This window comes from Candoia aspera, chromosome 4 (genome assembly GCF_035149785.1).
Source record: "Candoia aspera isolate rCanAsp1 chromosome 4, rCanAsp1.hap2, whole genome shotgun sequence".
NCBI classification, from domain to species: domain Eukaryota; kingdom Metazoa; phylum Chordata; class Lepidosauria; order Squamata; family Boidae; genus Candoia; species Candoia aspera.
Window position 1 is genome coordinate 431,879 of NC_086156.1, and position 25,689 is coordinate 457,567.

General features: G+C 54.7%; 2 protein-coding genes across 6 annotated transcripts in view; one reads left to right on the forward strand and one right to left on the reverse strand.

Moving 5' to 3' along the window:
- The first annotated feature begins 595 nt into the window (after positions 1–595).
- Positions 596–15,662, forward strand: AOC1 (amine oxidase copper containing 1). Of its 3 annotated transcripts, none has more exons than XM_063303175.1 (5): positions 596–599; positions 11,365–12,913; positions 13,607–13,895; positions 14,586–14,718; positions 14,820–15,662. In XM_063303175.1, the coding sequence occupies exons 2-5, from the start codon at positions 11,377–11,379 to the stop codon at positions 15,096–15,098; spliced, it is 2,238 nt and encodes a 745-aa protein (XP_063159245.1). In that variant the 5' UTR covers positions 596–599; positions 11,365–11,376; the 3' UTR covers positions 15,099–15,662. The 3 variants fall into 3 exon arrangements, with proteins under 3 accessions (XP_063159245.1, XP_063159247.1, XP_063159246.1); XM_063303177.1 differs by lacking the exon at positions 596–599 and adding an exon at positions 10,125–10,193; XM_063303176.1 differs by lacking the exons at positions 596–599; positions 14,586–14,718 and having other exon boundaries at positions 11,331–12,913; positions 14,820–14,946.
- A 1,281-nt stretch (positions 15,663–16,943) lies between these two features.
- KCNH2 (potassium voltage-gated channel subfamily H member 2) overlaps positions 16,944–25,689 on the reverse strand; it is a 57,292-nt gene continuing 48,546 nt past the window's right edge. The window contains exons 8-15 of one of the 3 annotated variants that reach the window (XM_063303178.1): positions 25,074–25,273; positions 24,468–24,720; positions 21,482–21,675; positions 21,223–21,322; positions 20,365–20,631; positions 19,811–20,006; positions 19,005–19,197; positions 18,219–18,483 (exon numbers count right to left, since the gene is read on the reverse strand). In XM_063303178.1, coding sequence (XP_063159248.1) covers positions 18,304–18,483; positions 19,005–19,197; positions 19,811–20,006; positions 20,365–20,631; positions 21,223–21,322; positions 21,482–21,675; positions 24,468–24,720; positions 25,074–25,273 — 1,583 coding nt within the window. In that variant the 3' untranslated portion in view covers positions 18,219–18,303. Of the gene's footprint in view, positions 18,484–19,004; positions 19,198–19,810; positions 20,007–20,364; positions 20,632–21,222; positions 21,323–21,481; positions 21,676–24,467; positions 24,721–25,073; positions 25,274–25,689 lie in introns of all 3 variants that reach the window. The other 2 variants (XM_063303180.1, XM_063303179.1) reach the window with 2 other exon arrangements.

Below are 25,689 nucleotides of genomic sequence, written 5' to 3' on the forward strand. Positions count from 1 at the left end.
TGGTGGCCTCCATCTCTGGGGGGAAAGCACCAGCGCTTCCTGGCCTTCTGGAAGGTGAAGAGGGCAGAGGCCCTCCGGATCTTCATAGACCCTTCCTTAGTCTTTTGTCCTCCAGTCCAGCTGAGAACCACCCTGCTTTTGCTGGGCATGGTTACACCGTGAACCTTTCTTGGCCCAGGAGAGTCTCCAGGGGCACCACCATTGCCTGGGCTGTCCCCCGGCGGGAGGGGAGAGACTCTGGAAGCTTAAGAGTGATTTGCAACACAACCTCACAGCCCTCCCAACAGCCAGCAGGAGCCCAAGGGGTGTGGTGGATCTTGGGGGTGCCGCTGGTTCTCAGGAAGGAGGGAGCACATTCCAAGGAGGGGGAGGAGATAAGTGGAGGCACAGCCCGGGAGGCAATGGTGGGAAAACAAAAGGGTTCAAGATAGCCCTGCCCTGGAGTCTCCCAGGTTATTTCCCCTTAGGTTGGGTAGAGTAGCTTTAGCCTGGCAAGATTCTGTCTAGGTGGTGTGGGCAAATAAGGAACTGGAGTTTGAATGGACTGACCCTTCGTTGTTCTTGGGCTGGGCCTGACGAGGGGTTTTCAGCAGCCAAAAGTTCAGCTGTCTTTCCTGGTCTCCTTCCACAGCCTGCATAGATGGGTGGAGAATGGAGGAGAGAGGTGAGGGTTTCTCACTTTCCAGAGGAAACTCTGGCTATTCAGAGTGGGGAGGGATGCTCGCCTGTCTTAGCAAAATTAGCCCATTTTACTAAAGCCACTGAGTGACCAGAGGTAGGCTCCCCTTTCTTTATCAGCAATTCAAACATTCTAATATCTGAGGAAGGCTTTGAAATGCATCCTAAACAGTTGCAGTTATTAAATCCATCTGTTTGCTGCTTTTCAACATTATCTTCCTCCCAAAGCAGCTTAAAGTATTTTTCTGGCAGCAAGGGAAAACGAGGAGGGGATGATCTCCTGTTTTGCCCCATCAGCAGCCCGGCTCTTGCAGGGTCAGGGCATCTGCTCCTGAATTTATCCCTCCTATTTTTAAAATTGCCACTTCATCACTGGAGGGCTAGGGCGCCTCACATTTGTGGGTCTAGTTTCTGTATTCTTAATATCTTTGAAAATGGGACAGGGGTGAAGTGCCACGAAGAATCACTTTTTCAACGAAACCCCTCCCCCCCCAATTTTGGCATCTTAAAGATCAGGACATTTATTCCCATGCAGGCATTGGTGGATTTCTGTCCACTTAGCCAGATGCAAAGATCCTCAACAGTTTATGCAGGAATAAATTGGGGGGTTGTTAGGGTGCATTTGCTACAGAAGTCAAACTCAGCTGCCTCACGGAAACTTTTTCAATGAGATCCACTGCATTGCCTTTGCTCCAAAATATCATATTAAGAGACATGAAAGAATTGCAAATCTTTTTATAATGGATACTTTTCTTTACCAACTTTTATTATAAATTATTGAAAGATGGTTCCTGTAAACACTTCTGAAAAAGGAAAATGTGAAAACGAGGTGTAACATGATTGTAGAGCTTTTCCTCCTAATGGGCTGTTGGCTGTTATGCATGATAATTTGAGGCTTCCTCTCTGCCACTGTTGGTGTCTTCCTGTGTTTGGTTTCTCACTCTCTGCACACCCACTGCCCCCCCTCCCCCAATGTTCATCCTACCATCAGCAAATGGCTTACTGTCCAGGTGCCACAGAGATGAAGAGGAGTGCCCCCCCCCCAGAAAGTCCACAGGAAGAGAATCCCTGCAGCACAGGGTTGCCCTGTGGAGCCCTTGGTGCCCTCTGAGCTGGGTGGTTGGCTGGCAGACGTTTGTTGACCCAATTAGGTAGTCTAGTGCTGATGATGTTACCTAGGTGATTAACAAACCATCTGCAAACCAACCACCCAGCTCAGAGGGCACCAAGGACTCCACCGATGGGTGCCTTGCTTGCTTGCTTTTGGGGGTGGCGGGGAGCATCCCCAAAGCTGCCTTGGTTCCTTGGAGTGGAATCGGCCCTGGAGCCCAGCAAGTGCAAAGCTGGCTTGTTTGCGTCAAACTTCCTGATCTCTCCCTCTTTCCTGGATGTTTTCTCACCTCTGAACCAGCAACACTGACTGGTTATTTATTCTGAGGGTGCTGCCTCCTCAAAAACTCCAGGCAGCTTACAAATAAAAGAAGCAGCAATGCTGTAACAGAAGAGCAAAACCCGCTTTCAAGTTAAGTAAAACTAACAGAAAGGGCCCGCACAACCCCTCTCTCTAAGACGTGGGAGAATGACCAGGTTTTGAGCAATTACTGGAACACTGTAAGGGTGGGGGCTGCATGAATCTGTGTGGGGAGGTCATTCCAGAGGGAAGGCACCATGACAGGGAAGGCATGCTTCCTGGGACCATCAGATGGCATTGTTGCATAGGCAGGACCTGGAGTGTGCCCTCTTTTCCAGATCATGCCAGGCAGGCAGCAACCATTAGCCAGGTCCTAGACCACAAAGGGCTTTAAAGGTCCACCAGCACCATGGACTGCAGCTGGAAGCCGACCGGTCACCACTCCCATCACTCCCTGTATCACTGCATTCTGGACCAGCTGTAGCTTCTTGAGGGTCTTCAAGGGCAGCCCTGCGTACAACACATTACAGTAATCCAATTGTGAGGTGACCAGGGCATGGGAGACTGCCTGAGGGGCCTCCCAATCCAAGAAAGGCCACACCTGGCACACTAGATGTGCCTGTGTGGAGGCCCTCCTGACAGCCTCCAGTTGTTCTTTGAGCAGGAGTGGAGAGTCCAAGGGGACCCCCAGATAATGCACAGGTCTCGAAGGGAGAGGCGCAACCCCACTCAAAGTCAGTGAGGGAATACCCCAGATCTGGGGGCCCACCTAGGCGTAGCCACCTGGTCTTGTCAGGGTTGATCTTGAGTCTGTTCCCCCCATCCAGACCTGCCCAGCCTCTGAGGCCCGGCTAGCATTGCGATGGCAGGGGATCAAGATGTGCAACTGGATCTCATACGCATATTGATGGTACCGGACCCCAAACAGATGGAAGACCTCACCTGGCGGTTTCATGTAGATGTTAAACAGAAGGCGAGAGAGGCCCTCACAGGGACCCCCAGGATATACATGCCACCCCCATCCTGGCTCTGCCACAGGCCAGGGACGAGTGTCTTGTGCCATCTCTGTACCCAGAGGGGGAGGTGGGAGCCTGGAGATTTTATTTGTTTGTTTGTTTGTTTTAAATAAATAAATAAATAGGATCTCGTCTTATTAAACTAAGTCCCAGCAGCACACTCAAGGTCATTCAAGTATATGCACCAACAAGTCAGAGTGATGACGATGGATAGCTTTTATGAAGAGCTCTCAAATGCTCTGTCTCAGAAAATGACATATACAACAGTGATTGTCAACTTCAATGCAATAATCAGAAAACCAGCTGTAGGGGAAAAATTTATTGGGAAGTATGGATCCAGTGAAAGGAACGAAAGAGGTGAAAAGCTTGCAACAATGGTGGAAACCAGCAAACTGTAGGTTGGCAACACCTGGTTTAAGAAGAATATTAAAAGACAATGGACCTGGATCACTCCGAATGCAAGGAAGAATGAAATTGATTACATTCTGATCAACAAAAGAAGATTGCTGAGAGATCTCTCTGTAGTGCCTTCATTGAATACAGGCAGCGACCACCGGATGCTAAGGGCAAGACTGATTTTTGACAAAAAGATTGAGAAGAAAATCCTATGATTTGCAAATCAAAAGCGGTTACAAAATTCTCTTGACGAAAATGTCCTGAAGAAAAGCATTTCAAAGATGAATTGGAGCATGGTAGAAAATCGTAATGAAGACTATAACAACTTCATTGAGAAGCTGATGCAATATGCTAAAGAAGCAAGAACGATGAAGCCAAAAGAGACAAAAAGAAGAATTTCGGAAAAGACCAAAACGTTTCTTCAAAAGAGAAGACAGATGACAGGAACTGCTCAGAATAACATTGAGTACTCTCTCCTCTACAAATTAATATGGAGGAAACTGAAAGAAGATCTGGAGAAATTCCGAGAGCAGAAACTTCTTGAGGCAGCAAATAAGCAAAGCAGCATCAGAAAGAGCAAATGGGAAATAGCCCTGTGTAAAACAATAATAGCAGCATTAAAAGATAAAAATGGGAAAGAAAAGATGGGAAAACAAGACGTTGAGCAAATCTGCAAAGGATTCTACACGAACCTGTTTGCATCCCGCTTGGACATTCCAATGCCGCCATTGACCACCACGTCCGAGCATATACCGCCTGTTCTAATAAGTGAAGTTTGGCATGCCATCCATTAGATGGCACTGGGGAAAGCTCCAGGAAAAGATGGTATAACAATGGAAATACTGAGGGCTGGAGGTCACGAACTATGGAAAGCACTGGTGGAGCGCTTCACCAGGTACGTAGAGATGCAAAAACTTCCTGACTGCTGGAAGGAGTCTACTACAGTCCTACTGTACAAGAAGGGAGATCGCAAAGATCTCAACAATTATAGGCCGATTTGCTTATTATCGACTGTCTATAAGCTATTCACGAAAGTGATCAAAACTGTCTTACAAGAACCTTAGACGAGCAGCAGCCATGAGAGCAGGCTGGCTTCAGAAGCAAGTACAGCACTACTGATCATATATTCACTCTTACTCAGCTCATCAAACAGTCAAGAGAATATAAATTTCCACTTGCGATCACATTTGTGGATTATGAAAAAGCATTTGACAGTGTCGAAGTCAATGCAGTAATGCAAGTGATCAGTGAACAAGGAATCAACTCTGACTACATCGCACTGCTCAAAGAAGCAAACACCAGCTGCTTCACAAATATTACCCTCTTTGAAACCGAAATATGAATGCCAGTGGAGAAAGGTATAAAGCAAGGCGATACGATCTCACCTAAACTTTTCAACGCTTGTTTGGAAAATATTGATAGAAGTTTTTACATATACAGAACTTAAATACGAATATATTTCATTTTCATATATTTTATATGTAGTATTCATATGTTAGAAACATTTGCACTTGTATTATGGCCCTGAAACCATGTTGTATTTCCTAGAAGAGTTCTGTTTACTTTCTTCCCGTTCCTTTCTCAGAGGCCGACAGGCCTTGATAGAGAGCTGTGTGCACAGAAACAAGATCAGGTGTACTTCCCAAGGATAGCTTCTCCGGAGGAAAGGCGTTGTTTAATAATGGTCAACGCGCCCTAGCAAGGGTGGAAGGAAGTCCCTAATATGGAATGAGGCTAAGGTGGATCATGGGTGACTGAATAAGGGGTGGGATTCTGAAGGAGGAGTTGGATGGAAGGTATATAATGTGCTGTCAGGAGGGGGTCCTGCGTGGTCGCCCACCTAACAGCTTGATGTCATTGCTTTTGCTCTTGGGTGAAAAATAAAGGACTTAATTTCTTGCAACTGCCTGTTATTTTGATCCTGGCTCAGAAATAACCTGGTAAGGAAATATAAAAAAATTCTAACAATATCATGCACAAAATGAAATGGGAAGACGGAATTGATATAAACGGAGAGAATATAAACCATCTCAGATTTGCAGACAATGTTGTACTGATTGCAAAGGATGCTCGAAAGCTGCAAAAAATGCTTCAACAACTTGACACCGAAAGCAGAAATGTAGTTCTAAAGATGAATCACACTAAAACAAAATATATGCAGACAGGGAACCTTCCAAAATTCCAAATGAGGCTTCAGAATGAACTTATCGAAGAGGTTGACCACTATGTCTACCTGGGACAGCTAATCAAAATGAGCAACGATCAAAAAGAAGAACTGGTCAGAAGAAAGAAAGCTGGATGGGCCAGATACAACTCCATTAGGGAAGTCTTGCAGAATGAGAAGATTGACGGAAAACTGTGTATAATCTTTTAAATTTGACTGTCTTATTGGCGGTGCTATATGGAAGCGAAACCTGGTCGCTAACAAAGGCAGAAGAGGAAGGGCTTTCAAGAGCAGCAAGGGCTATGGAAAGATCCACGCTGAAAGCTTCTCCCGAGACCACGTCCCAAGCAGCCAGATTAGAACACAAAGTGGAATAAATGATGTCGTCATCGAATATCGAAAACGGAAGCTACGCTGGGCAGGACACGTCGCGCGCATGTCGGATGGCCGTTGGACAACAGCAGTTGCCGAATAGTATCCAAGAGAAGTAAAATGACCCATCGGCCGACCTCCAGAGAGATGGGAAGATCCAATAGTCAAGGACTTTGGCCAAACCTGGAGAAGAAAAGCCAGGAATCGAGACGACTGGAAAGCGAGTTGCTACCAGCAGGGCTCTGTCCGGTGACAGTCTCGTCAATTGAGGTGGTCGAGGTGATTCATTTATTTAATTTTTATCCTGCCTTTATTATTTTTATAAATAACTCAAGGCGGCGAACATACCTAGTACTCCTTCCTCCTCCTGTTTTTCCCACAACAGCAACCCTGTGAGGTGAGTTGGGCTGAGAGAGAGCGACTGGCCCCAGGTCACCCAGCCAGCTTTTGTGCCTGAGGCGGGACTGGAACTCTCAGCCTCCTGGTTTCTAGCCTGCTGCCTTAACCACTCGAGGTGAGCCTAGTTCTCTTCGTTCCTTTTTTCTTTCTGCAAGGAAAACTCTGCAAGCTGCTTCACAAGAAAAGTAACTCCTAATTCGAAATGTGGTTGATTTCCATTTCAAAGTCCTATTCGACCCAGCAATCCATTAACTCATTCCATTAGATACTGGCTGGTTTCAGCCGCTTAAAAAAGTCAGATCCGCTGTTCCGCCCATGCATTTGGAAAAAGCAAAGGAAGGTCAATTGCTTTGTGGCTTCAGTCTCTCACCATCCCCGGTGGAGCCACAGAAGCGAAGGCAGTGGCCAGAGGGGAGGGGCCTTCTTGCTCCAGCACACAGGAGCCACGCGGGCAGGGATGTTCTTAAAGTAGCAAAAGAACAAGGACGGAGGCGGGGAAAGCTTTTGTGCGCCTACCAAGGCCTGCTCTAGTTATCATGGTTAGGTGAAGCCATGGATAGCGAGGGTACCTGCAGGTGTCCCAGCCGCTTCCGCTTTCTTCATCACCTCTCCTTAAATATGTGTATTGTTCCTCCTGTCTGGCATCTTTCAAAGATTTAATTGCAACATCTGGAATCCTTGAATGAGCAGCATTCTTTGGAAAGGTGTTGAACTAAACACCTGTTCAGGTGGAATAACACCCATCCCCACTCATCTGGCTTGACCTCACTCCCCTTCAGGCGAGCTCATGGCTTCGTCTTTGGCTGTCCAGCCTGGCCTTCCGTGCCTGCTCACAGGCTTGCTGATATTGCACCCCAGGAAGAAAAGGGCTGCCTGGCAAAGGGTAGGGGACCAGGAGAAGGTAGTTGGTGTGTGGGTGTGGGTGTGGGGTTGCACAGCTGCAGCTGCAGGAGATTGTAGCGGATGCAGCCCTTCCCCAGAGGCAAGAAAGTGGGGAAGGGCCGCATCCCTCCACCCATCCATCACCGGAAAAGAGGTAAGCAGCTGACTGGCTCTTTGCAGGGACCAGAAGCCCAGCAGCCCCCAATTCCCTTGACCAGCGCTGTGCTGGTGGGGGGGGGGGCAGGGGTAGGCCTGGCAACCTTCTGCTGCACTTCTCCCCTCCACCCCCAACCCAAGTATCCAGGCACCTGCTGATATGCTGGCAAGGAGACCTGAAATTTGATCTTGGCTGGGCTGTAAAATGGGGCCAGCAGCAGGGGACAACGCCTAGAGGGTGGAGAAGGGAACAAACTGTCCCCAGGTAAAGCTGAGCTGCTCTCAGTGCCATCTGATGGCCCTGAGTCCTGGGGGAGGGGAAACCCACTTCCTGGAATGCCCGCGGTCCCCATTATCCACAGCCCAGATCATGGGCCTGCAAGAGGGAGAGTGGGAGACCGAAGGCATCTGTAAGAAGACTTCCAAGGCTGTGGAGGCAAGGGGGGCGGATCTGCTCTTGCTGGATCCCAGGGGGCGCAAGGGCTGGGGGCCATACCAGGAGAGAGGGGGACATGCAGAGGGGCTGTTAGGAAAAGTCTGCCTAGAAGAGGGGTGTCCTCCCCCTTGCTTAAGGCTTCCAAATGGGGGTGGGGGGATTGGCAGGGAGCTGGACTAGATGTCCTTGAAGGCCCTTTCCAGCTCCCACATTCTGGGATTCCACTGCAGGCAGCCCAGCTGGGGAAGGCATGTCATGGCAGACCTCGGCTTCCTTGGCTAGGAATGGGCTTTGGGACCTCGCTGGGCTTCTAGAAGGCACCCTGTGTCTTTCCCAGCTCCTGGTCCCGGCCACGCCCCCCCAAGAGACTCAGGGTTGGGGAGCCATGGCTGGGTCCTCCCTGGATGTGGGGTGCAAGACTGCTCCTCCATGATGCTCCCGCCAGGCTTGATCAGGGCCAATTTCTTCATCCCAGAGAGTCAGGTCAGTCATGGAAGGCAGCGGCTCTTGTTCTGGCCCCTTGGAGCTGGCACAGCTTTTGGGCCCAGGGGCCCACCCTCCTGCTTGCCAACTCGGCCAAGAAGTGCCCTCTTGCCTGCTCAGTGAGCCTCCTCTGGTCAATCGTCCAGGTCAGGGAACTCTACCTCCTCTGGTCTGGGCAGAGCTTGGAGCACTGGGGGAAGAAGGAGTAGCCTGCCACTCCCCCAGGCTTGTACGAACCGTTCTTAGTCCCCTGCAAATCCTACAAACATTTATTTATTTACTTGTTTGTTTAATTTCTATAGCTGCCCATCTCAACAAGTGACTCTGGGTGGCTTACAGTCATAAAAATTATAAAACGTTTGAAATAATTAAAACAATTAAAATACAAAATAAATACACATGGCTGCCAAGTAAGCAATGCATGGATGTTAATATAACACATCCGGGCACATAAACAGGTCTTCACGGCCTTACGAAAGGCCAACAGGGTCAGGGACATCCTGCTCTCTGAAGGGAAGATGTTCCAGAGGGCAGGCACCCCAGCAGAAAAGGCGATTCTCCTGGTCCCTGCCAGCCGACATTCCTTGGCTGACAGGACTCAGAGCAGGCCCATCCTGCCAGGCCAGACTGGATGGGTAGAAACAACTGGGAAAAGAGGGTCCCTCAGGTAACCTGGTCCCAAGCCATGAGGGGCTTTAAAGCTGGCAACCAGCACCTTGAATTGCACCCGGAAGCACACTGGCAACCAATGCAGCTCCTGAAGCAGGGGTGTTACATGTGTCGAATATTTGACACCATTTACTACCCATGCAGCCACATTCTGTACCAGCTGAAGCTTCCAAATGCTCTTCAAGAGCAGGCCCATGTAGAGCGTATTACAGTAGTCCAGACAGGAGGTCATGAGGGCACGAGTGACTGTGAGCAAAGCCTCTTGGTCCAGGAATGGGCGCAATGTGAAGTTGCCCGAATTTTAAATATTTTTTAAAATAAATCGTGATCTCCCAGGGAACCCCTAGTCACCTCTCCCGGAACCCGGGGGTCCCACGGAACCCTGTTTGAAAAACTCTGTCTTGAGCGAATGTGCTGCCAAGGAAGGCTCTGGATCCTAATTTAACTGTGTAAATGCAGGCACTCTACCCCGAAGCTGGTTTGAAGCCAGCAACCACTGTAAAAATGTTGCTTGTTTTGCATACGTTCCAGCAGGTTGTGCATGATCTGAAAGCTCGACTGAAAATGAGGCTAGCTGAGCTTTGTTTGGTCCTCAGGGAGTTGCACCCCCCCCACCCCCCCACCTCCCTGGATCCAGAGCCGGGTGCCCTGCAAAAGGCTCTCTGAGTTCTGCTCATTCCATCTGGAACAGGAAGGCTGAGCTGTCCCTCCCTCCCTCCCTCCCTCGCTAGGCGCTAGGCGTAAGGGTCAAGGGTGCACCTCGGGCTCAATTAAGAAATAATCACTTTTGAATGGACTTTGCTCACCTTGTCCCCTGAGTCTGGCTTGCTGGTTCATACAGTTAAGGTGGGCCCAGCACAGCTCTGGCCCTGCCCAGCTCCTCTGCCGGGCTGCACTGCCCAGCCAGGTTCTGAGAAAGACTCATGACAATGCCATGCCTGGCACTCGCCTGGCACCGCCTCCCCCTGTGCCCAGGGGCAGCCAACGGCTCTGCTCTTCCAGGACCTGCCCCTTTCACCTGCTCCCCTCCCACGCTTCCTCCCCAAGGGGGAAGATAAGTAGGGGCAGCCTGCAGGAGGACTCTGTGGCAGCAGGCGCAGGCATCCGAGCGCACGGAGGAGGCAGCCAGAAGTGAGTTGCGGCCGAGAGGCAGACTTGAGGGCAGGAAGGGGCTGCAGGACTGTGCCTGGGAAGGTGGGTTGGGCTCGGGAGATACTAGCTCTGGGGCTTGGTGAAGAGTGGGGCTGATCTCCCCAGGGTGGGAGGTCAGAGAGGAGGCCACGCATTCCGCCTTCCAGAGCGGGAGGAGAGAACGGCCCTCCCCAGTCCACTGAGTTCACAGGTGCTGAGCAGCCTGCAGCCTGCCATCTGCTCCCCCTCCCCTGGTCCCAGCCCACTGTCCCCCTCTGTACACACACTGTTCAAAGGGAGATGGGGGGGGTCAACCGCTTGCAAAAATAGGGCAAAAACATGGCACCGCTGATTCCTTCCAGGGACATCCATGGAGTCAAACCTTAAGCTGGGAGGCGTCTGGGTTGCTGCACGGGACTCTCCTCAGTCCTGGCCCAGCAAGGGCAGGGACCACAGGAGGCACAGCAGAAGACCCTGGGAGGACCCTGGGGTCTGGGGGGCGTCTCTGCACCCATTTTGGTCAGGGATGCCTTCCCCCAAATTGATCTGGATGGGAAGTCAGAAAGACCCCTCCCCCAACAAAAGAATAAACACAAGTCAAGGTTGCGGGGGAGTCCAGTTTGCCCAGTGTCCTGCCTCCAACAGGGGTCAGCTGGGTGGCTCTGGGAATGTCATAAGGGGCTACTTGGCCACTGCCAGCATCCTTTGCCTCTGAGACCTGCCACTGCGCCCCTTCAATGCGCAGGGAAGTAGCAATCAGTCTGCAATGCCATCTAGCTCTCCCACAGTTGTGTTGCAATTTTCCCTTTGCATCCCTGTCAGTGGAGCAGCTCAGATTTGTCAAAGCATCTTGTGTAGGAGCCGAGTTTTGCAAAGAGATGTACCTGGCAAAGAAATGAAAAACATGGGGTATTTTAATGAAGTAAATGGACTGCTTCCTAGCACCCAAATGAGGAATACAGTTTCCTTCCTTCCTTCCTCCCTCCCTCCCTCCCTGTTCTCATTCCCACCCCCCCACCCCCATTTAGCTTTATCAACCCTGAGAAGAAGCTGAGATCAGTCAGAGCAAACGCAGTTCACAGGCCAGAGGGGAACCAAGATCCGACTTGCAGGGCGGTCACTTCTGTCTGCCATCTCCATATCCATCTTGAATGCCTATTTCCTCCAACAGGCCCCTAGCAAGATGTGGGTGTCTGTGGCCTCTGTGCTGGGAATGCTCAGCCTCCTAGTCCAGGCCAGCCCCGATCCTCTGCCACCACTGACCCGAGAGAAGGCCTCCATTTTCTCCGACTTGAGCCCCTCGGAGCTGCGGGCGGTCAGAAGGTTCCTGATGAGTCGCCCTGAACTGGAGCTCCGGCCAAGCAAGGGGGAGCCCCTAGCCAAGAACAGCCTCTTCCTGATTGAGCTGTTAGCACCAAAGAAAAGCCAGGCCTTGCACCACCTCGACTCCAGCAGGCCACCTCCCCGGCGACGGGCCCGAGCGGTGGTGTTCTTTGGCTCGGGGGCCAGGCCCAATGTCACCGAGTATGTTGTCGGGCCGTTGCCTGTGCCAACTTTCTATCGACCAGCCGGCCAGCCGGTGGCCTACACGGCCAGACCAATGACGCGAGTGGAGTACAAGCTGCTCTATGAGAAGCTGGCAGAACACCTTGCCCCTCTGGAACAGTTCCTGCAGGACATCTCGGGGTTCGGACTTCAAGACTGTGATGACCGGTGCCTGACATTCACAGACATTGCCCCGCGTGGCCTGGCCTCAGGGGAGCGGCGGACTTGGGTCATGCTGCAGCGCTTTATCGAGGGCTTCTTTCTGCACCCAGTGGGCCTGGAAGTCCTTATCAACCACAGAGAGCTCGACCCCTCTCGGTGGTCCATAGAGAAGGTGTGGTACAACGGGCAATATTTCAGCAATCCCCAGGATCTGGCAGAGCAATATGCGCAGGGCAAGGTGCCCATCATTCCTCTCGCTTCACATCCAGAAAACACCCTCTTCTCCACCTTTGTGCCACGTGGACAGTTCACCACCGGGCCCCCGACAGATGTGCACGGCGCCAAAGTGTGTGAAACACATGGACACCGATACTACGTGCATGGCAACCTTCTGGAGTACAGCGGGTGGAGCCTCGCTTTCCGGCTGCGCAGCTCGACTGGCTTGCAGCTCTTTGATGTGAGATTCAATGGCGAGCGCATCGCCTATGAACTAAGTGTGCAGGAGGCCATTGCATTCTATGGTGGGAACTCACCTGCTGCCATGCAGACAAAGTACATTGACGTTGGATGGGGGATGGGCAGCGTCACCCACGAATTGGCTCCGGGCATCGACTGTCCGGAAGTGGCAACCTTCCTGGATGCATACCACCACTATGACGCTGATGGGCCAGTCCGCTACCCCCGCGCCATCTGCATCTTTGAGCTGCCCACAGGAGTCCCCCTGCGGCGCCATTTTGACAGCAACTTCCAAGGGGGCTCCAACTTCTATGCGGGGCTTGAGGGTCATGCCCTTGTGATGCGGGCCACCTCCACTGTGTACAACTACGACTACATCTGGGACTTTCTGCTGTTCCCCAATGGAGTGCTGGAGGCCAAGGTCCATGCCACAGGCTATGTCCATGCCTCCTTCTACACCCCAGGGGGGACCCACTACGGCACCCGTCTTCAGGCACACCTGCTGGGCAACATCCACACTCACCTGGTGCATTACAAGGTTGACCTGGATGTGGCAGGTGGGTTCTCTCCTCCACAACAGGGACCGATGGAGTGGTGAGGCCCCAGTCCAAATGTCCACTGTAATGGCAAAACTGTTCTGGACAGAAGTTTTTTCTTCTGGTCAGCCATATACATGGAAACAAAATAGTCCCATGGAACAGTTTTTCTTGAAATAACTTCTAAAGCTCTCCCATTGCACATCTCCAAAAGGTCTGTTCTACCAAAGTAAGATTGCCCTCTGTCTCTGGTGGTGAAGAATGTGCAGTTTTAATGCTGCCCTCTTGAAGCATTTGGTTCTCTCCTCCATAGCCCCCAGTTCCTCTGAAGCACAACCTAGCCTGGCCCGGGGTCTGAGGCCCTGCTGGACCGGTCTTTATCCCCAAGAATTCTGGGGCTCACACCTAGCTGCTTTTACACAGTCACCTCAAGGTCAAATGGGGTCACCAACAGCCCATTCTACTTCTGAGCCAAAGCTCACCCTTGGGGGAACGGGCTCTTTCTCCTGCCTTAGACCACCACGTCCATCATAGGAACTCTAGCTGTTTTGGTCAAGTCCTTCCAGGTCCCTCTTCAAACCCCCGGTGTTCAGCAGGCCTAGGAGCATCTGTTCCTCCTCTTTCCTGGAGATGATTTTCATCTCCTTCCCTCCCAGTTCACTTCCAGGCAGGGGTCTCACTGCATAACTGTTCTGGTCTTGCCCTTCTTCACAGGAACCCAAAACAGCTTCGAGACGGTGGACATTGCCTTTGAGAACATATCACTCCCCTGGGAACCAAGCCACTGGCTGGTGCAGCCACACCTGCAGCACCAGCCACGCCTCTGGGAGCGCCAGGCCACATTCCCCTTCGGCAAGCCTCTGCCACGCTACTTCATGTTCTCCAACCCCACCCAGCAGAACCGCTGGGGCCACCCACGGAGCTACCGCATCCAGCTCAACTCCCACGCTGGCCGAGTCCTGCCACGCAACTGGAAGGAAGAGAACGGCATCTCTTGGGGCAGGTGAGCCAGGGCGGTGCAGGCCGGAGGGCACCTGGCTGCCCAGGGGCTTATCAGGACCCCAACTATGCCACAGGAGGGCTTTACACAATGGTCCCTAGAGGGAGACCAGCTGGGCTGCAGGTCCTGCAGAGTGGTGTGGCAGCTGAGCAGAGCTGCGCTGGGCTCTGGGGTCTTATGTCCATAGCACCACCTTTAGAGCGCTGTACAAGGATAGGAGTCTGCCCTGTAGCACACTCCTTAAAGGGATTGGCAGAAAAAAGGGGAGGCAGTGATAACAGGTGCTGTGGATACACGGCTGGGGTCGTGGGCAGCTCAGGGACGGAGGGCTGCGTCAAAAAACCAGAGGTGGATTTGGAGAAATAACCAAGCCAGTGTCCCCCAATTCTTGTGGGAAGCAGGTCCAGGCTCAAGGGGCAGCATGGGGGTGACCTTACAGTGTGGAGGACATCAGAGGACAGAGGAAGGGAGGGAGAGCAGAGAAAGAGGGCTCTGCATTGCCGGCTGGGTGTGCAGTTGTGCACTGACCCTGCCCTAGATCAGGAGGAAGATGTCTAGTCCATGCCCTCCTCAGAGACCAGATCACAAGGGGTGGGGGGTCAGGGTCCTTAGGACACAGGCCTTTCCTTTTGAATGTTGGGGGGGGGCAACTTTGCCATCCCTGAAGGTTGAGGCAGGGCATACTCCCGGCAGGTACCACTTAGCTGTGACTCAGCACCATGAAAATGAAGGCGTCAGCAGCAATCTGTACGTCCAGAATGATCCCTGGCAGCCCAGAATGAGCTTTGAAAACTTCCTCCGTAACAATGAGCGCATTGACAACCAGGTGAGCCTCTGGAGGCAGCCTAGCCACACGTGTGGTGGGGGGATTGCGTGTGTCACGGGAGGAGGCTGACCCTTTCCTGACCGGGGATCTGTTTCCGGCAGGATCTGGTGGCCTGGGTGACCGTGGGATTCCTCCACATCCCCCACTCGGAGGACATCCCCAACACTGCCACGCCTGGCAACGTGGTTGGGTTCTACCTGCGCCCCTTCAACTTCTTTGAGGAAGATCCATCGGTGGCCTCCCGTCGCACAATCATTGTGCGTCCTGGAGAGCCTAGGAGCAAGGAGGAGGTGCGTGTCGAGCGCTGGACTCCGGGCTGGCCGGAGCCCTGTGTTTCGAAGGAGCCATTCAGCTACAACGGTAGCTACAGCCAGGTATAGATCAGAGGGAACGTTCTGACTGTGGAGTGCAGCCATTGCCAGCTCAAAACACCCAAGGGAAGGACCTCATCCAGCGATGCACGTGGCCAGGCAGTGGGCTGGCGAGCATCAGAAAGACGGAGGAGGAGGAGGAAGAGGAACTCTGCTATGCCCCCCCCCCATTGTATCCTGTTCAAAGTCAGTTTAAGCCACTTCCTCTCCAGGCCTGGCTGTCAGCTTGGCTGCCAACAGTGGGCACCGACAGTGGGCACCAATCCCCGTGGTATTCTTCTAGAGCATGGCCCAGGCCTGGAGAACATGCACAGCCGATTTCACTTGCTCCCCCTCCTGGCCCATTACTGACTCTGCAGCAAAGGTGCAAGATTTGGACTTGGAAGGCCCACAAGCTGGGAAAGGGGAAAGCCTCACAACCGGTGGGTCCCAGTACAGTGTTCTTCAGCTGCAGATGTGTATTTCCCGAAGAGGGTGACCTTTAAAGCGTGGATCCCCCTTTGTACAATGTGAATCCGCTCTCCTACCCCACAGGGCTGTTGTGAAAATGAATGAGATAAACCTTTCAAAGCACATTGTGCCAATGTACAAATTATGTCACACCCCAAAACAAGCTGCCATTGCTCAGATGCCACAGCCAGTATTTTCTCTGCCCAGAGTGAGACAAATATACCCTGGAAAGCAAGCTTGTAATTAAAGAAAGCCAAGCAGATTGGCCCCCAAGACTCCCCCACTGCCCATGTGCCACAGGAGGCCCTGCCCCCAAGCTCCAGTCGAGAGCAACCCCTCCTCCCCATGTGCTCCCTGCAGCCACCGTGCCCTTGGCAGCTCCTGCCCAGGAAGGAGCTCTGTGGTGCTGGGCCCCAAGCATCACGGAGACCCCTTTGGGGGCCCAACGTGCAAAGGGAGGGACACCCCACATGGCAAATGGCCTCATGCAGAATGTTACTGGGCTGATATAAGGGGAGGGGGAAATCTCAGGGTTGAAGGAGGTGCCACAGAACACAATGGGGTTTACCCCTCCCCCTGTACAGGGAACCGGAGCCTCTCCGCTCTCCAAGGGAGGTAACACGGGGGCCCTCCTGTTACTCTCAGAGTACGTCTGGTTTTGAATCCCAAGCAAGATTTGAACCACTTTGGATGAGGCGGGGTTCAGCAGGAACAAAACCCTTTGGGTGGTGAGGAATTTCTGCTTTTCAAAACCAGTTCACGCCTTTCTACTTCTACCCTATCCTCCCCATTGACTCATGTTTTTCCTAAGCTGAAGAGCCCCCCAGCGTCCAACAGCTCCTCTGCTTGTTATTGCGCCCTACACAGTATTAAGCTGCGTCTCTGTGCCAAGCAGCCTCTGCCACCATGGCGAAGTGAACAGCTTTTGCTCCTTGGACCATCAGCCCGTCCCATTTTAGTTCAACCTGGCCAGCTTGCCCAGGACTATGCCCCCTCACCCCCCACCCCCATCCCATGTATGTATGCAGCTCGGCAGAATGGCTGCTTTTTATGTCCTTTTGTGGGCTGTTAACGCACAAGGGAACACATCTTACAGCACTCTAGAAATGGGTCGGTTCAGGTGTCCTTTCCTGCCTCTACAAGCCCTCGAGATTGGTGCAGCAAGCGGTCCAAACTGCGACACGTAGGTTGGTTCCCCCTCCTGGCTGCTTTGTTTCTGCCCCCCCCCCCCCGCCACACGAAATATATACTCTCCGATCAGCCCCGAGGCCTTTGCTGTTCTATTTTCCAGGCAACCGTTGCAAACACCTGCCTGCACAGCAGGCTGCCCCCCACGTTCCCTCTGCACCAACTGATACATTCCCCACCCCCACCGCAAGCAGACCAGACCCCGAAGGGGCAGGTAGGCATCCACTCCAAGTTTATTGGGCATCAGTTGCTACTGCTGAGGACAGCATGCTGGGTGGGAACGTCACGCACATTCAGATGCCTGGGACAAGCTGAGACCTGCCAGTGGGGGCTGTCAGCATCACTGTGATGGAACAAAGCCTCCACCCCACCAAAGAGAGAGGGACAAAGAAACCTGGGGGGGAGGGGGAGGGAGGGGGGAGAGGAAGGGGGCGCATCCAGCAGCAGGGAGCCATTCTGGCTGTGGCTTTATCTGCGGGTGCCTATGGCAGGCAGGGCATGGAAAAGAACAAGGGCCTCCTTGTATTCTCAGTTGTTCCCCTGCACCCCATTTTTCATCAACAGGGAGGAAAACATTCAGCAGCAATTCCTGCAATGGAAGTGGTGGGTAAAAAAAGCAGGTGCATGTACATGTGCACACAACAAGGAATTGATACCCTTTGGAGATGTGGAGAGATGCACCCCTGCCCCCAGGCCCATGCAGCAGGAGGAGGGGCTGCTGACACAGCCCAGATGCTGGGGGGGGGGTGACTCGGCCCGCCGGCTCCCTGCCCGCCCTCGGGGTCTCCTGGGCTGCCTGTCCCACAGGGAAGGGCTGAGCTCAGCAAGGTCTCCCACGCAGACTGCCCTGGCCCCCCACCCATCTCTCCCCCCAGATGGATCCAAGGGGCTTTGAATGATTGCTCAGTGGGCAGCTGGAGCCCCCGCCCAGCAATAGTGTTGGGCACGTTGGTGGACGGAGGGAGTTCATGGAAGGCTTGGCCCTGGAAGGGGGGTTATCTCAAAACAAGGAAGAGGGAAGCAGCGTCCACGGATTCCTAGTGCCCCTGCCTTGCTCTCATCTGCAGTAGCGCACATGTGGACAGGTGGATCACAAAGGACGCAGCTTCACACATGGAGGCTGGGGGTTCCCGCTGGCTCTGGAGAGCTGCGCTCCTCCAGGGGGTCCAGCTGGAATGTCCCCTGCCTCCTGGCCTTCCAGCTGAGAGACCTGGGGTTGACCAAAGCCCCCCCGCAGCCCACGAACGGGGATGTGCAACATGCTCTTGGCCGATATGCTTAGGGTCCCAATGGCCATTCTAACCCTCCTCGGTATCGCATCTACTTGCTCTTCATCTTCATGACACCACTGTTCCTGCACACAGCCAGCTCTCCAGCCAGTCCCCCGGGAGACCCCCGGTGGCTGGCCTGCCTGTTAGGCCAGCTAACATTGTTGGAGAGCAGCCGGCCCTGCTCGGCCATGCCTCAGGCAGCTGCCCCTCTGGTGGGCCGCAGAGGCTCACGGCACTCTCTGTCCACGGTTGGGGCTGCCCCCCACTTGCTGAGAGACCCTTGCTGGGCCTCCGCCCAGAGTCCATTAACTGCCGGGGTCTGAGCAGTGTCTGTGCAAATCTGGGGGCAAGTCCGGGGACCCAGCCGCAGCCAGCTGTCCTGGGAGCGAAAGGCGTCGAGGGGCAGCACAGGGTGGCTCCACCAGCAGCACCACCTCACCACTGGACTCGGCCACATCCACTCTTGGTGCCGGGAAATGGGGAATCTGAGAAGGAACAAGAGGCAGGGTCAGCTCAAAGTCGTCCAGGCCGCATCAGGAGGTGGGGTGGGGCTCGGCGCTGCTTTCCTAATGCTGGGCTTTCAGTGGCCCTGGTTTTGTCTTCAAGGGGAAAAGACAGGCAAAAGGGCAGGGAACGGATCCCAACCTGCCGGCAAAACTGAGCCATAAGGAAGTACAGCTGTTCCAATTGCTGGACATCCCAAAGGAGGCACTGTCCATTGCAGGAGGAGGAATAAAGCATCAAGGGGGAAGCCACCAAGGAAGAGAGAAAGTGCCCAAAGGAAGAGGGGGCAGAGCCCACGAGAGCAGCCCCCGACGCTGAGGCCGCCTGCCCAGATGCCTGGACTCACCCTGCGGCTTCCTGTACTTCACTCCCTAACCAGGGGCTGGTGGCTCAGAGCACCATGTGACGCTCCTGCAGGGGTTCTGGGGCTCCAGCATATGGGGCGGCCTCGTGGGGCCTGCGGATCTGGGGACAGGGCCCAACCTTTTGAGGAGACACTCACCTGTGGTGGGGTGCAGAGCACCTGGGCCAGGATGGGGGTGAGGGGCAGGGGATGCTCCCCTGAGGACGGTTCAGGATTGGGTGGCGGCGGCAGCGGAGAAGAGACCGTGCTGTAGGCGGGGGGCACCAGCACCACTTGCCGCTGTAGCAGCTGCAGGATTGTGGCCATGTCCGCCGTTAGGCGGTTCTCCAGCCTAGGTGGGAAACAACAGAGGGAGAGGGAGTGTGGGAGGGTTTGCGACGCACAGCTTCCACTGCCAGGCTGCCCGAGGGAGCAGAGTGCCCAAACTGGCTACAAGCAATCTGTTCCCTGCAAGTGGGGGGCGGGGAGGCACCTGGTAATAAGGGGGAGCAGCCCCGCCTCCACTGCTGCCTTAGAGAAAGGAGAATCTTGTGCAGTGGGCCCATGCAAGGAAGGAAGACCACCATGTGCCAGAACAGGCTGCATTCCTTGGAGTACCCATTCCTTTCCAAGAATGACTTTGCCAAGCACAGAGCCCGCTATGTGCAGGAAGGGCCCTCACCTGCTTTCCCCTCTCTGGTGCTGGACTCCCCTCCTCCTAGCCAGCGATTACCACAGGCCACTGGGTTTCCAGAAGAGGCTGGAGGCTCCGAAGATGGGAAGCAGTCACTTTGCAGAGCGCATGCGCAGAGGACAGCCCCCCACCAAGGAAGGCCCTCTTGGACTCTGGGGCCCAGGCCTTCGGACCCAGCCCCAGCCCCTTCCCTTCAACAGTAAAATGCCCAGGAATGATACTGCCGAGCTTGGAGGGGGACAAACCCCCAGCCGGGCCCATCCTGCACTACCTGTTGAGCTGCTTCTGGAGCAGGTCCAGGCGGCCCTCCAGCTCAGAGCGATGTCGCTTGTCCGAGGAGACGTTGCTGGCCAGGGGGATGTTGAGGGTGGGGCGGGCAGGGGGGGCGCAGCAGGGCAGCTCCTGGTACTGTCGTTCTCGGCTCTCGCTCCAGAAGCTGAAGATGTTCGACATGCCAGAAAAGGCCCCTGTGCAACACAGGAGGAGGGGGGTCAGCTCCTGCACCATTTGCTGGTCCCTGCTGTCACTGTGGGATGGGCAGGCAGGCCCCCTCCTGCGAAGAGGCCAATTGCCGTCACAGGTCTAGGCAGGTCCTGCCAGCTGAGGCAGCCCAGAGACATGCAGCAGCCAAGCCCTTGTGCTGCAACTGCTGCAGCCAGGTGGCCAGCCCAAGTGAAGGGATCTGAGGCAGGCATTGCTGCTCCCAGGCGAAGGCAAGGCCAGACCCTCCTCCTCCTGGCATGCACCCCGTCCACTCCACTCCTGTTGCCGCCAGCCGAGCTGCAGGCGGCGAGTGCCCCACAGCAGTCGGATAAGCAGCCTTACCTGACAGCGGGTTGCAAGGGCCACTGCTCTTCTGCTCGGGAGGCGCCGTGGAGGGAGGCACAGCAGGCGCCCTGGTGGTGGTGTGGACAGGCGACAGCTCAGCGACCCTGCAGACGGGGGCGGAGGCCTCCTCCTCATCGCTGGAGGGAGCGCTGGATGCTGCTGAGCTGCTGAGGCACGGCTCCCACCTGGGGGGGCCCGGGGGCTGGCAGTTCTGGCCCACGTGCAGTGCCTTGGGCTGGGCTCTCGATTCGCCCAGGTGTTCATCTGCGGGACGAGGTAGAAAAAACTGCTCTGGGGGGATGTCTCAGGAGCCCCTGCCCTAGAAACGGTCCCATGCCAAGGTTCCAAGCCAGGCAGGTACACGGAGGGGGTAGTGAGACCTGACACTCTTTGCTGGGTGGGCAAAGCAGCAAAGGCCAGGCAATGCAGCCAGTTCTTTCCAGTTGGGTTGGCAGCTCCAGCTCTTTCTGCCCCCCCCACCCCCAGGCCTCCCACTAGTGTCTCGCTCAGAGGATCAGCTCCGGTCACCCACCCCGAGGGCAGCCAGGACAGGGACAAGCTGCTTTGGCCATACATGTGCAGTTCCCCTCACTGGCCCACTCCCAAAAGGACACTCTTGCACGTTCCTGAACCCCTTTTCCCATCTTGCTCCTTCACGATGGCTTGCAAGCATCCACAATAGCAGAGGAAGCCGGAGTGGCGTCCTCGAGTCTCTGCCCTCCAGTTCAAGGCTTGGGTGGGGGAAGGCCAAGGATCAGTGAAGGAGAGCAGCAGGAAGGCTAGGCCAGACTGCAAAGGATGAGGCCCCCCCCAGGGGGGAAGAAGGGAGGCCGCTCTCTCTGGCCCTGCGCTCACCTTTCTCCGTGCGCCGGCGGAAGGAGAGTTTGCGCCGTCGCAGACGGTTGAATGCACCATTCATCTCGTCGCTGCTGGGTGAACCCGGGATCATGTTTGTCTGTAAGGCCAAGAAGACCTTTCACTTGGTGAGGGGCGGGGCTCAGGAGGAAGAACTGGGCTGCCTGGGACAGGCGCATCTACGAGGTCTGGTGGGCTCAGGGGCACTGAGTCACGGTGGCCCCTAGCCCAGGCGTGGGAGCCCCCCTGAGGAACTCACATCTCGCAGGTTGAATGTAATCTCCAGGTTGGACCAGAAGTGGTCAGAGAACTCTGGGTACATGTCCAACACCTCCAGAAGATCTTCTCGGTGGATCTTGTGCAGGTCGCAGTATGTCAGGGCTCGCACATCTGCGTTTGACTTCCCAGGCCGCGCATACAGGTTGAGCGGCTCCCCAAATATATCATTCTTCCCTGGGGGACAGAGAAGGTACAGGGGTGATGGGGCATCTCACAAAAGACACAGCTCAGGCCACCTCCTTCCACCCTGGGTCAAGGACAGCAGCCTCTCCTACATCCATCCGGGGCTTCAGCTCCTCAAACTCCAGTGGCCACCCGCCTGTAAGCCACCCAGCCAGCCAGCCCCCTGGATTTCAGACTGAACTTCCAATTTTGCCCAAGATCAAGCAGCATGAGGAATCCTGGGCTGGAGAACAGATGAGCATTTGGGGGGAAAAGCCCACGGGCTGCCTCTTCCTGCACACAAGAGATTCCCCAACTTGCCAACTGGGTGAAAGGGGTCCACCACTGGCACCTCAAGCAGCCCTTCGGAGGTGGGCCATTTTCCCTTCTCTTCCCCACTGGAGCTGCCCACCTCGGAGGGGGAGAGAAAAGGCCATCCACCTGCCTGCAGGTTTTCCCCCCCGGCATTGCATTGGCCATGGACCCACACAGCATGCGTGGCACTGCTCAACTGATAGGGAGGCCTCTCTCATGCTTTTCCAACCTTTTTCTTAGCTCACGGAGCAGTGGGCAGGTGGGTGGGTGGGTGAGAAGGCATCTGTGGGCATAAATTTTGGGACTGCCTTCTATTTTTTCTAGATGGCCAGCCCTTATGACTGTTATTTAACCCATTTTCAGCAGGCACCTCCACATCTGGAAAACGTTTACATTAAAACTGGCATTCCTTGCAGTTGTACTGGGGCACATACATTTCACCAACTTTATAATAAAAGGAGAAATGGTCCAGGATGATTGTTCTGAAACGGTGCTTTTACGATAAACACAAATGAGACAGCAGATGGGTTGTGAGGAGGGTTCAAACTCCTACTTTTCCAGCCAGGCAGCACTGCCTGGATTAATGGGGGGTCCACTGTGATGGTCAGAAACAAAAGAGTGTTTTAGCCATGCTTAATCTATGGTGGCAAAAAATCAGGGGGTGTCTTGGAGCATCTTTCCTAACTAACAATTTCTTCAAAAGGCAGAAGCTTTCATGTACTGCGGCTTTCTTCCTCAGAAGCACGGCTGGCCAGACTCATGTAGGACTTAAATCGGGGTGAGGTGCGAAGACTGGGTGGTGATGCAGATGCAGGTGAATGCAGGACAGGTTGCAAGTACCTTATCAATGTTCTGCAAAAAGGATACTTTGGGGAGCTTCTCTGCCTGAAAACACTGTGTGTTCGGGCAGCCTGAATTCATTTATCATGTTGGCAGGAAAGGATGCCTCTGGTGGGTGGCCTGCACTTCTATTTGTTTACTCTGACAATCTGCACATCGCCGTCACCCACTCCCTTAACCACTCTGAGTGGGCTGCAAAATACCAGATGCAGCTCCTTTCCTGGTCCTCCCTCTCCACACTGGGAATGGGCCTGCTGAGCGCCCGTCTCCCTAAGCCTTCCAGCTTTCATCCCACCTCTTGTCCAAAGGCTGAGACTTTGTGGGTCACAGATCCAGGGGGTGGGGATGCGGGACAACTGAATACCCCCTTAAGAATGAGGCCTGAAGCAGGAGCTTTTTAGGAATCCCCTGAAAACACTTTGCTGCATCCTAGGATGCCCCAACTGGGGCCTCCCAGGATACAGGATGGGTTCCTCTTAGAGAACATGGCAGCAGCTCCTGAAACTTAAGGGCAGCCTGGCATCTTTCACAAAGCTTTGCACATTGCTGCCCTTCGATGCCCAAGGGAGTGAAAATGGCAGGGGTCGGCCCTTCAGCGCCTAGAGATCCAAAGCCCCACAAAGCCACAAGAGAAGCGGGGTTCTCCTCCAAGACGCCCTCCCGTTGGGTTTCTTGCCCTGCTGCAACCAGCTCCTTATAAATCAATGCCAATCAAGGGCTGCCAGATGCGACCCAAGACAGATGATGGAGAAGAAGAATTCGGAAGGTCTCCCTCCTTCCACAATGATGGTGGACTGGCGGCTCTTGCTAGAGCAGCAGGTGGAAGCCAAGGCCAGGAAGGCTTTTATTGGTACATCGGTTACAACCGGTCCTGGAGCAAAAGATGCTGGTTGTGATTGCTCCCATCCTTGTCATCTCATGCTTGGACTACTGTAATTTGCTCTAGGTGGGGCTGCCCTTGAAGACCACCTGCTGATGGTAGCAGTCGGGACAGTCACGTTGCCCCTCTGTGGCGGACGGTTTGCCTCTGAGAGGAATCCAAGTGGTGGTGATTAAGAGCCCCACCTGGTTTTGGCTGAGGCCATCTCCAGGAGCATCTGCTGTTCCTAGAGGATGCCTGCCCAACAGGGACAAGCAAAGAGGGCACACGGTGGGTCCCCCTGAGGGAACTGGGGATGGGGCCTCTAAAAAGAAGCCTCTCTTCTGTGGTTCCTGAGGCCCGGTTGTCTCCCTCTTGGTTAATATTAGCAGGGTGCTAAAGTCGTGTTCTTTGGCACAGTCTTTTATTTATTTACTAGCATTTCAGTACCTCTTCCTTCCATCGTGTCAACTTATCAGCAGCTTACAAAATTAGGACTGGCCACAAACCACCAGCCATGCCCAAAGAGAGTCAGACCTTGGAGCTGCAGCAGATCTCCTTGCCCCAAGTCCTTGGGGCATCTGGAAAGATGCCCTCGCGACTGGGGCCAATCAGAGAAAGGGAGGAGGGAAGCCCCCCCAGCAACTAACCAGGCCCCCCAGAAGTCCTCCAGAATTGCCAGGGACAGCCTGCCTTCCCAAAGGGTGTTCTGGGGGCAAAGAGGGGGCGTCCTTTGTGCAACACCAGAGGCGGAGCAGGGCCCGCAGAACCAGGGAAGACCCCTTCTCACCTAGGATGGCCACCACCACATCACCTCTGAGGATCTCGATGGAGCCGCGAGAGATGAAGTAGAGGGCGGTGAGGACGTCCCCTGCGTGCACCAGGGTGTCCCCTGGCGGGGCATGGGTGGTCTTGAACTTCATGGCCAAGGCGCGCAGGCAGCCCTTGCTGGCCCCCCTGAAGGGGCGGCAGTTCTGCAACAGGCTGCGGTTCAGGTGTAGGCAGATGTCGGCTTGCAGGCACTCGGGGAAGCCCTTCAGCACCTGCAGAGGGAGGGAGGGAGGGAGGGAGGGAGAGCTCAGATCGGTACCCCAGTACCTCCCCAACCCCAAGAAGCATCCACTGGATGAGACAACCCCACAGAAATAAGGGGTGGAAATTTGGGTTTTTTAAAAAAACCGTTTATCCTGGTCATTTCGGGCTGCTGAAGGGAGAGACCCCTTCGACCATTCTTCGACCCCCAGGGCCCCAAAAGGGGGCTGCTGGACCCGGCGGCTGCACAGTTGCCCAGCAGCAGGGATTGGGCCCCACACGCTCGCCCCCCCAAGCTTGGCCTGAGGCGCTGGGCGGGGCAGCCCCACCGGCTTCGGGGTGGGGGGAGCCACGGCACACTCACCGCGTTCATGTCGATGCCGTTGGTGTAAGACCAGGCGTGCTGGAAGTACTCTTCCAGGCGCTGGCGCAGGGGATTCGGGATTTGGTGGAAGCGGATGAACTCTCGCACCCGCAGCACCTGGGTGTGGTAGCGTGCCGTCCCTGAGTACAGCCGCTGGATAATGGCCGACACGTTCCCAAAGATGCTGGCGTACATCAGTGCTGGGGAGAAGCAGGAGAACGACGCCCTGGTGAGCTGCTGCTGTCACTCCCTGCTGGGACTCCTCCCCTGCCGCCAGCAGGCAAGCCAGGGCTCCGCCCCACTCACTGGCATGCCAGGCTTTCACACCACTCCAGGCGCAACATCTCCCCGCCACACACCAAATCAGGGCAGGAACCCCCCCCCCACCCTTTTGGGGCATGCCAGGAAAGGGGTGACTTGCAGCTGACCATGTGGTGGTCTGGGGAGAGGGCAAGGTTGCACTTCATGTTCAGGGAGTTCCAGCCCATCCTCTAGGCTGAGGGTGAGAAGGGTTTCTCTGAGCATGCAGAGAGCGCCCACCACACCTATCGCGAGACGCTGGGCTGAGACAAACCCCAAGGCACCAGGGAAAGGCCGCAGCCCCTCTGCCCCAGAA

Bases quoted from the DNA above. Each gene is read 5' to 3' on its own strand.
- AOC1 (XM_063303175.1), top strand. From the start codon at position 11,377: ATGTGGGTGTCTGTGGCCTCTGTGCTGGGAATGCTCAGCCTCCTAGTC. The intron at 13,896-14,585 runs GTGAGCCAGGGC...TACTCCCGGCAG, and splicing joins AACGGCATCTCTTGGGGCAG to GTACCACTTAGCTGTGACTC. The intron at 14,719-14,819 runs GTGAGCCTCTGG...TGTTTCCGGCAG, and splicing joins ATGAGCGCATTGACAACCAG to GATCTGGTGGCCTGGGTGAC.